Below are 16,529 nucleotides of genomic sequence, written 5' to 3'. Positions count from 1 at the left end.
CTAATATGCTGGTACAGCATCCAATGAAAATCTTATATATAGGGAGGGAGAGAGAGAGATTGGAAATGAATTTCATATTGGGAGACAGTAAGAGATTAATGGCCTGGGACTGGCTAGGAGCCATCTGAAAGCAAGCACTGTGTAACCTTCCTCAAGGCAGTTCTGCCAGGTCCCATAGCTCTTGACCTTGTGTTCCTTTCCTGAGTCTTGTGCACAGACTACCAATACTACTGAACTATTGCAAATTATGGTTTTGCAGTGTTAACAAATGTCCATTAGTCTACTGGGACAAGCCTATTCTATTTTGTTTTCACTTGTGACTCAAATCTGAATTTCAGACCGAGTGTCCCGAGGTGGAAGATTAATGCATGTAGCCGTGAATGTCATTTAGCTCTAGGACAGTTCTTTTCAATGCTGTTTTATTCTTTATCTTAACAGTCATATTGTGGTTCTTCCATTTATAATGCTTGTTGATATTAACAGTTGCAGAAATAGTGAAAGAGCTTGAAAACAACGAGAAAACTCGGACTCAACTTGAATTTAATAAAGCTGGTGAAAATGTAAGTTTATTATCTCTGTACTAAAAGAGTTATGGAGTGGGACATGAAGCATTTTTACATATTACTTCATTAAAGGAATTGCTGGTTCCTTTCAGTGTGCTAAAATATTCAACTGGAAAACCATTTATATCTGGGGCTAAATCCTACCCAACTCAATCCTTCTGAGCAGGGAGAGGGAATCATGGTGATGGTGGTACTTCTAACAGGAGAGCACTGTTATTGGTACATGGCAGGATGGCTTTGGGGAGGGAAAGGGGGAGCAGAATGCTTGGTGCCAAGTCACTACAGCTCCTTTACATTTAAATTAACCATTAGTAGCATATTCAAGATATTTGTGTGGGTGTATTTTAAATAACTAGTGTAAAACAATTTACAGTTAAAATGTCATATCGCTTATTGTTAAGGGGAATACTAGTTTGTGTAGTACTGATGCTTCTATGGTCAAACCACCTACACTTGAGCATTTTATGATTGCAATAAAAATACTGAAGGGTTTTTATAAAGTGAGATAAAGATACTGACCTGGCCTTGAACCAATCAGAAGACTGGAGGGAGGCCTTAAGGAAGGTCTATTTTTGTTCTGTTTAGTCTCCTTACCCAGCTTGGCATTCTCCTGCTGCTCTTGTGAAAGTAGAGCAAAGGGGCACTTTATAAATAGCCCAGGTATATATTAAATGTTAACAGGTAGGGCTGATCAGAGATGGTGGGAAGGAGCTGGACAATTGATCTTCTCCCACATAGGGTTGACATAGTGTCTAAAGAGTGGGGGTAAAAAGGAATATTTCATCTGGTTCAAAGATAAGTTTCCTTCATGTTCTGACATTACAGCTTGTGTTTTTAAAATGTTCTTATATCTTCATTTTCCTCAAATGAACATTTTGTATCACTTTGCAGAGCATGACATTTACAAAGGACCAGACAGAAAAGGAAATAGATGAGATTCACACCGATTATCGTAAGTAATACAACTTTTGCATTTTGTGTTTTAAAAACTCCCATTCTTTGCTGTAGGCATACGTGCAAGTATAAAAATAGCCTCTCTGTGCCTCAGTTCTCCATCTGTTTAAAAAAAAAAATAATGAGGTCAGTAATATTTCTGACTTTACGGGGTGTTGTGAGGCATTAATATACAATCGATATTGTGAGGCACTCACATAGTGTGGGTGGAGGCTATATATCTTAGGCAGAGCATGATCTTCCTCCCTCACTGAAGAAGATAATTAACTAATGCATCCAGTACAGTTTCTGGACCATACCCAGGCCTAAACCCAAGCTGACAGGGCTCAAGAATTCTTAAGTTGAAGGATTCCGTTGCAGTTGTCTCAGTACTACATTCCCAATAACCTACTTCAAAAAGGGAAGATTCAGTATGCAGTAATTACACAGTTTGTCCCCAGCAGCAGTTGGTGTGTTGAAAAATCTTTTCTTTGCGACCCTGGCACCTAAATAAAGGGTAAGTTTTTAACAATGAGGGTAACTAACCATTGGAACAATTTACCAAGGGTCCTGGTGGATTCTCCTTCACTGGCCATTTTTAAAAGAGATGTTCGAGGAATTTTTTGCGGGAAGTTCTTATGGCCTGTGTTACACAGGAGGTCAGACTAGATTATCACAATGGTCCCTTCCGGCCTGGGAATCTATGAACCTGTCCTTCCAGAAGGGAAATGTTCAATTCCATTAACAAGACCAATTACTTACTAGATTTTCCAAGCAAGAGGATGGGTTTTCTTGCTATTTAAAAATGTATTATGTAGTGTGCATTTTATTCCATTTATGCTCTGATCCTTCAAAGTTCCTAACATCTCCTAAGAGAGGGAATTAGGAGCTTTTGGTACCACTTGGGATGCACCCTTATTGACTGGGTTGCATTCTTGCATTCAGATTGTTGGACCTACATCCTGTTTTCCAATAACTTGCTGCAGAAATTGCATTCAGTATATTGATTTCCCTGTTACTCGTTGTGTATTTGCTGGGTTAGAAGTAGAACATTCACGATCCTTAGCTCTTGAATTGTAATTTTGTTGTTCTTGGATTTTTTCCTCTCCTGTCTACCCCAGTCATTTCACTTCATCGGCAGTCTGCTTGGAAACTCAAGCAATCTCAACAGTGAGCCATATCCCACCAATACAATTTTCAACATTTTACAGGAGCATTACATTTTAATGTCTCCCATTTTAAGCATGGAGTAGCTGTACAATGAAAGGATAGTTTGTCCTGGTTATATTTAAGGATCCATTTAAAACTGTAATGGGGCCATATTTCCTGTTTCTACCTATCTTTCCTCCAATGCCTTAGGGCCAAACTAATCCCTAGAGCAGGGGTCGGCAACGTTTGGCACGCGGCTCGCCAGGGTAAGCACCCTGGCGGGCCGGGCCAGTTTATTTACTTGCTGATGCGGCAGGTTCGACCGATCACGGCCCCCACTCGCCGCGTTTCGCCGTCCCGGGCCAATAGAGGCGGCGAGAAGCAGCACGGGCGAGGGATGTGCTGGCTGCGGCTTCCCGCTGCCCCCATAGGCCTGGGACGGCGAACTGCGGCAAGTGGGGGCCACGATTGGATGAACCTGCTGCGTCAGCAGGTAAATAAACTGGCCCGGCCCGCCAGAGTGCTTACCCTGGTGAGTCGCATGCCAAACGTTGCCGACCCCTGCCCTAGAGTAATGCAACTCTGCATTTATTAGATACAATTCTGATGATGTTCATAAAGTTGCAACCATTATGCCAAGCCTGAGTTTGGGCTCGAATTGTAGGCAAAGCTTCTTCTTTTTTACTTTTAACAGTTTTATTTCAGGTATATTTATTTATATCTCTGCATACACGTTGTTGGTTTTAGATCTTAAGTAGTTTCATTTAAGTCAAAACAATTCATTAATAATAGTTCTGCTTCCATGCAAAAATGTCTCCTAATACAATTCAGGGGAACAGAAATGCATAAATTCTGATTGTTAAGCTTAATTGTTTCTAAAAGGCATGCTTTCCTAATTCTGACAAGTTCTAGTAGCTCTTTATGGGACTGATCCAAAATCCATTTAAGTCATGTGTTTGAACAAAGGATCATGGGCTGCTGACGACAAGTCTCAAAATGTATCCAGACTTAGACTCCAATCCTGAAAAGTTAGAGGACATTTCAGAATTTAGAAGACTTTCACTAGGTATGTTTTTGTCTGTAATATGGAGGGGCTTCAGGGTTTTAATATATAGCATGGAACACTTTCATCCTTTTAATTTAGTACGTTTGCCTCCAAAGGTTCCAAATTCATAGCTGAATTCATGTTCATTCTTTGGCTTCCTGCTGGCACGAGTTCCATAACATGCTAAAATATTCCATATGTGGTATTATTTCTTTTGTTGTATTCTTCAGTATGAAACTTGCGACAAGGTGGTATTTCCTTCAACAGCCTCTTTAAAAGGCTCAAAGTAGCCAGAAGCAAGACCCATTTTCTTCTATTGAGTACAGTTTGCCATACTGTTGGCAAATGGTGAAGTACGAAATTCCCTCTTCAGGTATATGTTAAGTGTTTAGAATGACAAATCAATATTTTTTGGCTCAGTAATCTGAATGAGTGTTTGTATGCCTGCTGCTAAAGGCCACTTGAGCTGCTACGAGAATCTGAACCTTTAAAAAAAAAATAAAAAAAAAAATAAAGGTGATTCTTTGTGTGTCAGAGTGGATCCCAGTGTAAGTGTGCCTGCGTCTCATTTACACAACCTCAAAATCTTCTGAATAGCTGGGTCTATCAGGGCGGCACATTCTCAGCAAAACCTCCTCACGCCCCAGTAATTGAGGGACATGAGTCTCAAGCTGCACTTCTTGCCCTATCATGAGTAGGGGCAAAGCAAGCCCAGATGATGTTCCAGCTGCCCGCTCCATGCGAAGACTCATCTTTTTCTCCTAGCAAGGCAGTTGCACCAACCCTAACTCACCTCTGGAAGACTTTAGGGCATTCCAGGAGCTTCTACCAAGACAGCAGACACCTTGGAAATTGAGATGACAATAATCCAAGAGAAGCTGTTCAACATCTTGAGCTCTTCAGTGCCCACAGAGATTGCCCTGCTGGTTAACAAGGGCAAGTTGGAGACTGTGAAGGATCACTGGCACATGCTGGCCTCACTTCTTCTAACTTTGAAGCAAGTGCAGAAACATTACCAAGTCCCGCCTAAGGGCTTTGAAAAGTTCTTCTCACATCCCATACCAGGATTTCCAGTCCTTTCAGTGATTCTGGGAGAAAACAAAACAAAGATCAACTAAAGGGACCCCAAAGAATAAGGATCTCAAGAAGCTGGATCTTTTGGGGTGGGAAAAAAGGCCTACTCGGCCTCCCTGCAAGTTAGAACCACTCACTATCAAGCTCTGTTTTGCAAAATAGAGCTTCCTGATATTGGAATGGGTGACCCTCTTCCTGTTGAGACTCCCACAAGAGTGCCGGTAGGAACTCAAAGACCCCATCAAAGAAGGGCAAATAGTAGCCAGAACATTGCACTTCAGTCTGATTCCCAGAGGCAGTAGGTTTGAAGAGGTGGTTGTGAGCCACACTGAAACCAAGTTCCTATAGCCAATCTTCGGAAATTGCCTCATCCCTTTCCATTGGCCAGGGATCACAGCTGACAAATGGGTGATAGATATCGTTACTTATGGCTACCCCATCCAGTTCTTCTCTTTACTCCCTACCTGCCCTCTTCACTATCTCTCTTTGGGGAATCTTCTCACAAGAGCCAGTTGCAACAAAAAACAAACAAAAAGTGGCTTCATTGCTCTGTCTAGGAGCCATAGAAAAAGTTTTGGGGGATTACAGGCACAGATATTTCCACATTCTGAAGAAGAAAGGGGGAGAGGTCTTTGTCCTGTCTTAGACCTGAGGAGACTGAATACATACATATGCTGCTTCAGAATGGTATCACTTGCCTCATCATTCCAGCTCCTCAGCCTCATGACTGGTTTGTGACTGTCGACTTGCAGGATACGTACTTCCACATCACCATCCACCCAGCCCACAGGAAGTACCTCAGATTTACGGTGGGATAGAATCATTACTAGTACATGGTACTGCTTTTTGGATTCTCTACCTCCTCAAGCGACTTCACAAAGTGCCTTGCTATGGTGGCAGCACTCCTAAGGAGGAGAGGCATCCACACCTATTTGTATTTAGTCGACTGATCGATCAGAGGCAAATCCTATCACAAAACTCTGGCAAATATAAATTATACCTGTGACAGATATGAGACCTTGGAAGCGTAAGGTGTTAAAATGACTATATTTAAAGTACCAGATAGGCATGGACTTTTGGGATAATGTGTTAAGTGAGTTTCCTGGGGCATAGCTAATGCAAATTCCCAAACCCCGGTTATTAAAAAACCTAGCTTTTTGAACCTGCACCCTGTGGATAGTGGTGATTACTTGTTCCTGGACACTGGGTATTAAAGGTCCTAGCTATATAAAGAATCAGCTGAACTTTCCAGTTGGGGTCTGGTACTTGACCTAAAAACTGATATGAGCTTGTAACCAAGGAGAGGAAAAACCCCATTTCTGGGGTCTGAAATACTGGGGTTGGAGGTAAGGGTGACCTCTGGTAAGCTTTTAGTATGCATGTAGATTATTATTTTTGTTTTCTCTGTAATGCTTTTGCATTAAGAATGAAATGCGCCTTGCTTTATGAAGGCTGGTTGGTAACTGGTATACGCTGTTGTAGCTCCTGGAGAAAGAGTTAACCACAGGTTAACTGGACCCTGGTTAGAATTGGTGGAAATAACAGTGAGGTTCAGAGAGACTCCAAACCTAAATCCACAGTCTGAAGGGAGAGAGACACGGGTCTCTGCCCCAAGAGAGATGGTAGCTGGGAGGCCTAAAACCTTAAGTGGGTGCCCTCAAGGAAGACCAGGAGTGGGTGTGTGTGTCAAAGGTGCCGTTAATTCTGAAACTGTAGCAATACTCTTTCCCGGTTTACTGAACTGGGCCTCCTGGTGAACTATGAGAAATTGTCTCTTTCCATTCCCGATGACAGAATTCATAGGAGCCAGGGTAGAGTTCAAAACAGCAAGAGTGTACTTACCTCAGGACAGGTTTATCTCACTAAGGTCATTAATAAACAGGATGATAGCATGTCCTATTATAATGTTATGGACCTGCTTACATTATTAGGCCACGTATTAGTGGGTACATCTGTAACAGCACTTGACAGACTTCACTTGAGGCCTCTACAACTTTGGCTCAGGTCCATCTACTCTCTCACCAGGCATAGGCTGAGCAAGAGAGTAATAATTCTGGCTTTTGTCCTAAAGGCACTGACCTGGTGGCTACACCTCAACAATGTCCAGAAAGGAGTACCACTCAAAACCCTGTCCCCTTCTAGAGCTTTGGTTATGGATATGTCTGGAACAGGCTTGGTAGGGGGACATGGTCCCTAGAAGATAGGAGATTACATATAAATGCCCTGGAACTGATATCCATTATACTGGTGTGTATGGTGTTCCTCCCAGTCTTAGGGCTCTGACTGATACTGTCAGATCACACACTAGAGATGTGCTACATAAACAAGAATGGGGCCAGTCCTCCTTCCCCTGCCCAGTGAAGAGGTGATTGAGCTATGGAATTGCTACTGCCTACACAGTATAGCCCCGATATCCCTGCATCCTCTGGGGTCGAGCAACAACTTGGCAGATTTCCTTAGTAGAGAAACTGCCGCCAACTAGAAGTGGTCACTACTGAAGTCTGTCCAGTTGATATTCTACCAATGGGGGAAATCTGGTGATAACCTGATCGTTTCTGGGGCAGCACCAAATGTCCCAACCTCTGTTTCAGAGGGGGCATAAACCTTCCTTCTGCACTAGAATCAAGGAAATGTTTATGCTTTCACACCAATCCTACTGATATCCAAGGTGATTGCCAAACTCAGAGACCAGGCCAAGTGCATCCTTATATCTCCCTATGGGCCAAGACGTTCCGGCTGATGGACCTGCTCAGAATATTCTTGAAACCCCCTGGATCAGGCTATTGAACTGTTGACACCTTGCAAGATCATGGTCAAGTGTTCCATCCAGACCCAATGATGCTATAGTTGCTAATCTGGATGCTGGCTGGCTGAGTACTATGGGAAGAGACTGCTGTTTGCTCCTTTGTAATATAAGGCAGGAAGCTGTTCACAAGAAAAGCTTCTTCCTTTTAGATGGAAGCTCCAGTTTGGCCTACACCTAGTGCAGTCCCTAATACCGAAGATTCTGGATTTGTAGTTGAAGCACTCTGTACTCTCAGTTCAATCATGGTCTGTCTAGTGGGAATATTGGCATATCATCCTCTGACACTGTTGTTGTCAGTCTTCTTTCATCCAACGATATCCAAGTGTCATAAGGGCCTAATGCGTACATATCCACTGGTTGCCAAATCCACTCTGGCATGGGATCTCAACATGATCCTGCTTAAGTTTTTATGAAGCCTTCCTCTGAGCACCTCTTGGAGAGCTCCATTCACTATTTTACCCTTGGAATGGTCTTTCTTGTGGCCATCACTGTGGCCATAAGAGTAAATGAGCTTAAGCCATTCATAATGGAATGGCCATATACTGTGTGCCATAAAGACAAGGTGATGTGAAAGATATTCTTAAGGTGCTTTTTCAGTTCCACATAAACCAATCTATTGCCTTATCCTGAGGTCTTACCAAAACTGCTTCCATGAATGGGGAGAAGAAGCAACATACCCTGGATGTTTCCAGAGCTCTCCAATGTTACATTGACAGAATAAATCTTTCAGACTGTCACCGCATTTATTTGTGACTACAGCTGATCAATCCAAATGCCAGGCTATTTCTTCAGACTGTCGAATGGATAATTCAGTGTACCTCACTGTGCTTTCAGCTGCCAGATGTGTTGACCCCACTGACTATCAAGTCTCACTCAACTACAGCCCAAGTAACATCCTTGGCCTGACTCTGTAACGTGCTGATATCTGAAGTTTACAAAGCTGCTACATGGAGAAATCTGCTCATATTTGTCAAACATTATGCCCTGGACTTGACTGGTAGGTCCAATGCCAGAATTGGAAGAGTGGTAGTCCTCTCTAATTGACTGATGCAGCTGATACTCCTCTTTCCCATCATCTTGAAGAGGATACTGCTTGCTAGTCACAGTAGAATCAACACTGACCTATTCTCAAAGAAGAGAAAACAGTCACAGTGGTTCTTCAAGATGTTGTGAGCGTGAGTTCCTTGGCTCATCTTCCGTTCCCACTTTAGGAGTCCTCAGCTAACATGAACTTCAAGTCGCGAGAGAACTGAAGGAGAGTTGCGCTTGCTCTGCCCTTTATGTCCTAGCACAAGAGCAGGAGGAGACATAGGGCAAGCCGTGGCCTCACCAGACACTACTATTCAAAAGAGTCTCAAGTCATGCGCATGAGATGACTGTGCACCTACAGCAGGATCCATAGTCACTCCAATATCTTGAAGAATTACTGGAGGGTAAGTAACCATTCTTTCCTTTCTGTAATAACACATGTACCTGCTGCTGTTCCCCTTGAAGTCAATGACCGAAGGATAGGGCCTATTTTTATGGAATTTGGAGCTGGGAGGGTGCTCAGCTCTTTGCAGGATCAGGCTTCTGTTTTTTTCTGTAGATATTCTTTCATTTTGTACAAAAAAGTTCATTTTCTACTGTAGCTTTTTGTTGTGAATCTTTTTGTTTGCCTTGTGAGTCAGAGAGGTTTAGTGATTGATGTCGTGGTTTTTTTTTTAAACGTTTGTAATTGCATTTGCAGTTGTATTATCAAAATATCCACAATTCTTAAAAACATGTGCCTAGTGTAATTTCAGAGACTGCACACCAGTGGTTTATATTGTATGTTAGATGTGGCTTGTTTTCCAGGACATCACTTGTGTGATTTAAATGCTATGTAGCTGCACCACAAACTAAAAGAATACTGACAGAGGTGGAAAAAAATGCAAAGAGCCAGAAAAATATCTTAACCAATATGTATTGGTTTAATTCAGGCATTTTATATGCTAACTTTTTGATTGAAAAGAATTGTTCATGGTGTATTTATTTTCTGCCATCTGCAGCAAAAGGAAGGGTGTCAAATGTACAAGATAAGGGAATGCACCATTTTAAAATCTTTTTTCCCTTCAGTGGGTAAGAAAGCCGTTAGGATAAGCTAGGTCAAATCAATATCACAGAACTTGAATTCATAGTTAAATAAATTATTACTATTTAAATGTGCATGGCGCTTTACAGAACACTTAATAGACAGCATCCTTGTATTGAGGAGTTTAATTTCTGTCTAAATTAGTCAACACCATTCACCGCTGTGATGTGTGGATATCTCAGATCTGATGCATAGGACAAGTTCTGATGGAAGAACATGAGAGGCATCCTTGGTAAGAAGAGTAATGTTGAAAGGGTTGGCAGAAGTGAGGTGGAAGGAGCTTGTTGTATGGATCATAGGAGGCACTTCCAAGAATATTTGTCTCTAGATGGGAAAAAAAATCAAACTTCCAAAGGTTTTATTTGTTTATTGAACCTAAGATCTTTGCCAAGGCACCTCTGGTTTCTGTGAACAGATCACAGTGTGCTGATAATTCTTTAGCAGAGGGATATTCATAGAGGGATATTCAGATGAGACTTTTTGTTGTTATTGATTTTGATCATTTCATAAAAATCTGTTTTGTTAATTCATTTTCTATGCATCTTCTAACTTCCCTTTTTCTACCTGATCCAGTATTTGCATGCCAGAAAAATCTGGAACTTTGGAGGTCAGGGGAGTGTACTCCTCCTGGCTGCTGTGAAGAGCTAGGGATCTCTATTTCCCGTTTATGATGGCTGAAAGACTGATAACTGATGAGTGAATAGGAGAGGAAAGGGTGACCGGAAGGGAAAGAGAATGTGAGTGGGACTAAGTTCTTGAGGAGGAGGAGGAGAGAATATGAAGAGAGAGAGAAGTGAGTGGGAATGGGAAGGGAGACTGGGCATTTGGCAGTGAGACAGAGGAGTGGAGAGGGAGTAGAAGGGAGCTGGGGCCAAAAACACCAACGGGGTCCTCTTCCAATATCTTACAGGGTAGGCGGAGGGGTAGGTGAAGGTGGGGTGTGGGGTGATGGAGGGAAGTGCTGCTATTCTTCTTTTTCACAGTGTGCACGCAAGCTGTTTTAGAGTAAACCGAGAGATGGAGGCTGAATTTCCAGGGGGAAGAAATCAGGGCTTGGAAGGGTACTTCTGTGTCAACTGGGTCAAAAGTTTGATGTCACAACTGCAGGATTACAGCACCTTGGTTTCAATACCAGAAATTAGCTTTCCTAAGTACTGACGTTATAGGACTGAATGTGAAAGGTATATTAGATTCCCAGTCTACTAACATGGACTTTGTTGAGTGGACAAGTCCCAATTGCTTGTTAGCTCTGTACGTTTTGCAGTGGAAGTAGGTCCAGAGGTAAGCCAATGGAGCTATGCTGATTTACTTAGAGCTGACCCTTAGACTCCATTTATTTCTTCTGAGGGTTCAAATTAGTTTTTCTGCTGCGTGGTTAGGATAGGATCTGCCTCCTCAGTCCTCTGCACAATAAGTGCATTCAGGGCAGCATGTGAATGGCTTTTACAAAGAAGCAGCATAAAACACTGTTGTAGTCTACCATAAAGCATAAATATTAATCTGGATGTAGGAGGAATTGTTTCCAGGCACCACTATTCAGTAGCTGTATAATGTATGTTTGTACAGTGCCCCTATATACTACTCTTCTGAGTAATGGTTTGCTTACGTATCATACACCTGTGTTACCAACAGACTGCTGTTATAATAAATAGTGACAGACGAGAAACATTATTGTTTCTCAGAATCCCCTCTGGTAAATGAAGCATTGGAAAAATATTTCAGTTTCTTTGGTTTTGGGATAGTCATCAAGTCATTTAACTCGTACATCTGTTCATGTTTTATTTTCTAGGTGATTTGGCTGTCTGAAATCTCTGTGGATGGGCTCTTTGGGTATATTTATGTGGAGTCCTGGAGAATGTTGAGATTTTTTTTTGTGTGTGTCAGTAAAAACAGATCTTCATTGTTGTATGAAAATTTCAGAAATATATTGGGATCAGGGCTTATTTACTGTAATTCAAAACAAAACAATGGAAAACAAATGGCTGCTTCTTCCACCAGGTTAGATAGTCCAAATACTAATTATTCTGAAAAGCCAAAAAAGAGTAATCTATTTTTCAAGACAACTCTAGATTTTGGGATTTTTCAATGGAAAGAAATTTGTAGCCTAACTCTGCCTTTAGATTGCAATTAATCTAAAACTAACTACAGGTATTAATACATTTTCATGGCTTTCCTTACTACTGTAATTACAGTCAAATAACTAATCTTTTGTAAATGTAATTTAAAAAAAAAATGGTATGTTCTCACCCTATAGGTAGTGTGTAATCTACATAATCTTCTGTCTGAGCAAACTTCTCATTTTGCCAGCCTTTTAGTAAGAGAATTTTGAGTATCCAAATAATAAGCATTACTTTGACTGACTACCGGAAGCTGATCATAAACATACTAAATCATCAAAAATGCAATGAGTACATAACTAAAGGGCAGCATTGAACTGTGATTAGGAATGTTCTGAATCACTGAGGTATCATAAATAAATAAAACACAGATGTGTATTAAAATTTCCTTTATTGAAAAAATTGTCATCATCTTGGAACAGAGACTTTTTTTTCCAAACATGAAATAACAGATGTAGTCGTAAAATTTAACTCTCTGTAGTAATATTTATTAACTTGTGATGCTATTTGACAAAAGATCTATTGCCTATAAAACCCATTTGGCAAAGTTGCTCAAAAAACAGAGTGCATGGATTTTGAATTACAACTGGAAGTTACATTAGTGCAGAATGGAGATTACTATTCTATGCATAGCATTTTTGACATTGCTTTTTAGAACTGTTGACCATGCTTTTGCCTAAAACAATATGCAGATATCTGTTCACTGTCCCTTTCCAGAGACATTAATATAGGGAAGGTAAGGAAAATTATGCAAAGTCTGAACTTTCTTTATTAAATCTTTGTTTCTATTGAGTCTAGAAACTGAAATGGAATTCTGGGAGGTTGACAACAGTGGCACCCAGATAAGACAGTGATGGGTAGGGTGTCTTGGTATTGAAAAAGTTGAGGATAGCCAGCCTAGAACAATGCTTCCCTAAGCAATCAATGCTTCCTTTTATATAACATGAAGGCTATGTTTTCAGGGGAGCTGAATTAATTAATGAAGGCTGCATAGGCATTCTGGCATTTCATAACTTTTGAATACTTGATTTTGCAACCGTAATAATGTTAGTGTTGGTGCAATTTTTTAAAAGCTAGGCGTCTGCTCTTTGTGACATTTGGCATTTTCTTTGCAAAGCCACTTATGACAGTCTTTCTGAATTCACATTTTCATTCAGAAAAAGGTAGTAGTTGGCTATTCAAAGCTAGTGCTTTATTTTACAGAAATATTGATGTAATTTTGGTATAGCTGTAATTTATAGTGGCAGTCCTCACCTGTGTTAGATTGGGGGAGGTGAGATGAGAAGTGAAATTAGCAAATACAAAATTCTAAGAAGATTAGTGGAGCTTTCTCATTATTTTGGTGACCTGGAAGCCGTGATTGTGTGTGTGCAGAAAAGGCAGTTCTGCAAGCTCTGTGGACATCTGCAGCGAAGAGAGAACATAAGTGATGTGTGGCCTTAAGTTTCCCTTTAGGTGTTTTTAGCCTTTCCTAATGGCACAAAATGCCTTCACATTTGTTTTTGATTTCTTTTCTTACAAGAAAAACAGATTTCCAAATTGTGGTCTGGATCAGCAGTGGTTCACTGAGAGTTGTCTGGCATCTCTCTCTGTTAAGTTTTGAAAGGCTCCCTGTAATATATAATATAAGAGTGTCTGAGTTATATTGATTGTCCTGAGGACTGAATCCTCTATGCACGGAACAGGGCAGAGCAGCAGCAGTGCAATTTTTTCCTACACAGTGATCTACCTCTTTCCCCTGGAAGTAGAGGGGACCATCACTAGGAGTAAGAGAGGCAGTCCAGTCTCCATAACCATTCTTTTCTCTCTGTCAGATAGTGCCAGCCATGGCAATGTAGATAGCTTTCCACCGTGTAATGGACTGAAATCTCTAGCACCTTCTGCATAGGCCTCTGAACAGATCAGTTGTGATTATTTTCATTAACTATTGTCCCACTGTGAATAAGGACAAGTGACAGAGGTGAAAAGCTTGCTATCCCCTTACTGATCAATTCACTGAGCCATCTGGACCCTAACGAGCAACCAGTACTCCAGCTAATCCCAAGGAAACTAGAATTCTTCAACAGCATTATCTAATATTATGGCAAGAAAAACTAAATTATTTAGCAGACTTTTTTTTTTTTAATTGGCAGACGATGGTATTAGGGAAAAACAAACACTATTTAATTCCAATGCGCTTGCACACTTAACCTGGCTTTTGAATGATCAGATGTTTTTGTTCTATAGCACATCTTGCTTTTAAAAAAAAAAGTTTAAAATGAATTTTAGCAAAATGCAAACGGACTAGTAACATTTCTTTTTGCATGTTCTCTTGTTCTACCTTGCATGTGTGACGCTGTTTTATGGACAACATTTTTATAAATGTTTTAAAAAACAAACCTTTCCATTTTCTTAAAGTGGGGTAAAAATCCTGAGTCTCTTATTTAGATTTTTGACCTTTAAAAAAAAATCTTTCACATAATTCTATACTTAGTAGTTGATGATGTAAAATAACTGTCTAAAGTAACCAGAATAACTGTGGAAATTATTTTTGAATACAGAAAGATATGTTGTTCCAGAGGTTTTAACCAAGTTGATTTAAAAAAAAACCCAAATTAACTAGAGAGATACTGAAATCCTAGTTCCTCTGAAATTAATGGCAAAACTCCCACTGACTTCAGTGAGCACTTTTCATAATTAAGCCCTTAAATAGAACACTTAAAATGTTGCAACAGCGAGTCAGTTAGTGATTTTTTTTAAAATGGAGATATGTTTTCATTATTATGCATTTGTGTTTTTGTTCATGTCCTTTTCACTCTCCCCTGGCACACTTATGGTGCTGCCTGTTCTCTGAGCAATTTGTTTTTCATAGAGGAGTGTAATTTTGTGTTTCAGGGAATAAACATAAAGGTGAATTTCAGCTTTTAGTGGATCAGGTAAATAACCGATGGAAGAAAACTGGTAAAAGGAAAATCGAGAGCTTACAAGAGAGAGAAGCACCCACTGCTGAAGAACAGACTATGGACACAGGTGAGTAATGTTTAATACATCTGAAAATAAAAATAATTCTTGGGTTTCCCTAAGAAATGATGCATGTACGCATACCCCAAAGCCACCAATTAATGTAGGTCATGATTTAACAAGGTAAATATTTACATGCTTAAGGTTAAGCATGTGAGTAGTCCAGTCTCTAGGAATAACATCCAGCATAGATATTGTCTTTACTACCTGCAGTGACAAAGAAATACCTATGGGTGCTGTTAGTTCTCTCACTATAAGATTGTTCAGTCTCATTTGTTTTATGATATTACTTGTTGTGGCAATGTGGGTATACCTTTGGTCATGCTTTGGGGATGATCTAGGAGGGTACTTCTAAGTCTAAGCCTTGTGGAATTTAAAAATGTGAAGCTTACAGAATTTCAGCTAAATTCCACTGACCAAAGTTGGATACATGTTGTTGGCTGTTACCTCAGAGAACTTGGCAGTTTACTTTATCAGCCATTTAAATCCCTGCTTTTCTCACGGTAACAGCATTGGTGCTTTGGCCTGTCAATGGCTCGTGACCTATCTCTTCTGACAGAGCTTTCATGAATAAAAATAAATGGAAATACCATTTTAATACCTGAACTTCATGCTTATCATTTCATACAGACCTTGATGCAGTAAATAATCATCTTCATTTGAACCATTACAATTTTAGAAATCTTGGGGGCAAAGTTTCTTTTTCAACTTGTTCCACAAATGATATCTCTTTTATATTTGTCTCTCCCTCTGAAATCTTATTAGATGAAGGGATCCCAGACTCTGAAATATTAATTTCTAGCTATGCTCTGTTATAAACCTAGGTCTCATCATGATGTATAGGGATTGTATATATCTTTCATGCAGCCTTTCTGTTTGTTTTTCAATTGTGAGCTTTATTGTCAAGCTAAACTAAAATAAGTCATACATAGCTTTTTCCAAAAGCTTGCTCATATCCTTTTAAAAATAATATTCTCATCACATTTTCAGCTACAGTGGTGTATTAAATCTTCAGCCCACATTACAGAGGATTCTGCTGTATTGAACTTGCATCATTGCCTCGTATACTATCCCAGCTAGTTTGCATCATTTGGTGTTCTTCGATTTCGCTTAGTGCAAGTGATCACAAAAGACACATGCAAAATATTAATTACACTTCATGTGCTCAGAACCTTACGTAGTCTTTGAATTTTCAGTGAATGTTTTTTTCTGCCAGATCTTAGCTGCATCTGACTGTTCTTTCATCCACAAATCTTGTCTGCTTGGCAACTCTTAATAAAAAAATTAAACCCACCAAAAAAGTGTTTCTCAGTGTCTTCAATTAAAGGTAATTTTCTCTGTGTCAACCTGCACATTTTAATTGGTGAGAGAGAAAAGAACAGTGCACTAGTGAACTCCTATGTGAAAGATTCACTAATGAGAATAGAAACATTCATGTGTGTTGTACATTTTTTTCTAGTTCTTCACAGAATTGGATATGTATTGGTATGTACTTTGTTGGCGCTTCATTTAGTATCTCCCATTGACTTCTACTTTTTAGTGATTGTCGCCATTTCAGGATAATTACACATCTGACCCCATCCATGGTCTGCTCAAGGAATGTCCTCTCAGGTCTCAGGCTTGTAGCTGTCACCTTTCTCTGGGCAGGGATCTGTGTCCCTCTCCCTCATGGCCAGGGGTTTTAGGCTACAGCTTCCCTGTAATTTATAGACTCAGACTTCAAGGTCAG

General features: G+C 40.2%; 1 protein-coding gene across 6 annotated transcripts in view; it reads left to right on the top strand.

Annotated features, from left to right (window-relative positions):
- Nucleotides 1–16,529, top strand: part of RAD18 (RAD18 E3 ubiquitin protein ligase) — a 115,883-nt gene that overhangs the window by 42,169 nt on the left and 57,185 nt on the right. For all 6 annotated transcript variants that reach the window (XM_034776480.1, XM_034776482.1, XM_034776481.1 and 3 more), the window contains exons 8-10: nucleotides 484–560; nucleotides 1,455–1,515; nucleotides 14,675–14,809. In XM_034776480.1, the coding sequence (XP_034632371.1) occupies nucleotides 484–560; nucleotides 1,455–1,515; nucleotides 14,675–14,809 (273 nt within the window). The remainder of the gene's footprint in view (nucleotides 1–483; nucleotides 561–1,454; nucleotides 1,516–14,674; nucleotides 14,810–16,529) is intronic.

Source organism: Trachemys scripta, chromosome 7, assembly GCF_013100865.1.
Source record: "Trachemys scripta elegans isolate TJP31775 chromosome 7, CAS_Tse_1.0, whole genome shotgun sequence".
NCBI classification, from domain to species: domain Eukaryota; kingdom Metazoa; phylum Chordata; order Testudines; family Emydidae; genus Trachemys; species Trachemys scripta.
This window is presented reverse-complemented; position numbering and strand designations above follow the sequence as displayed.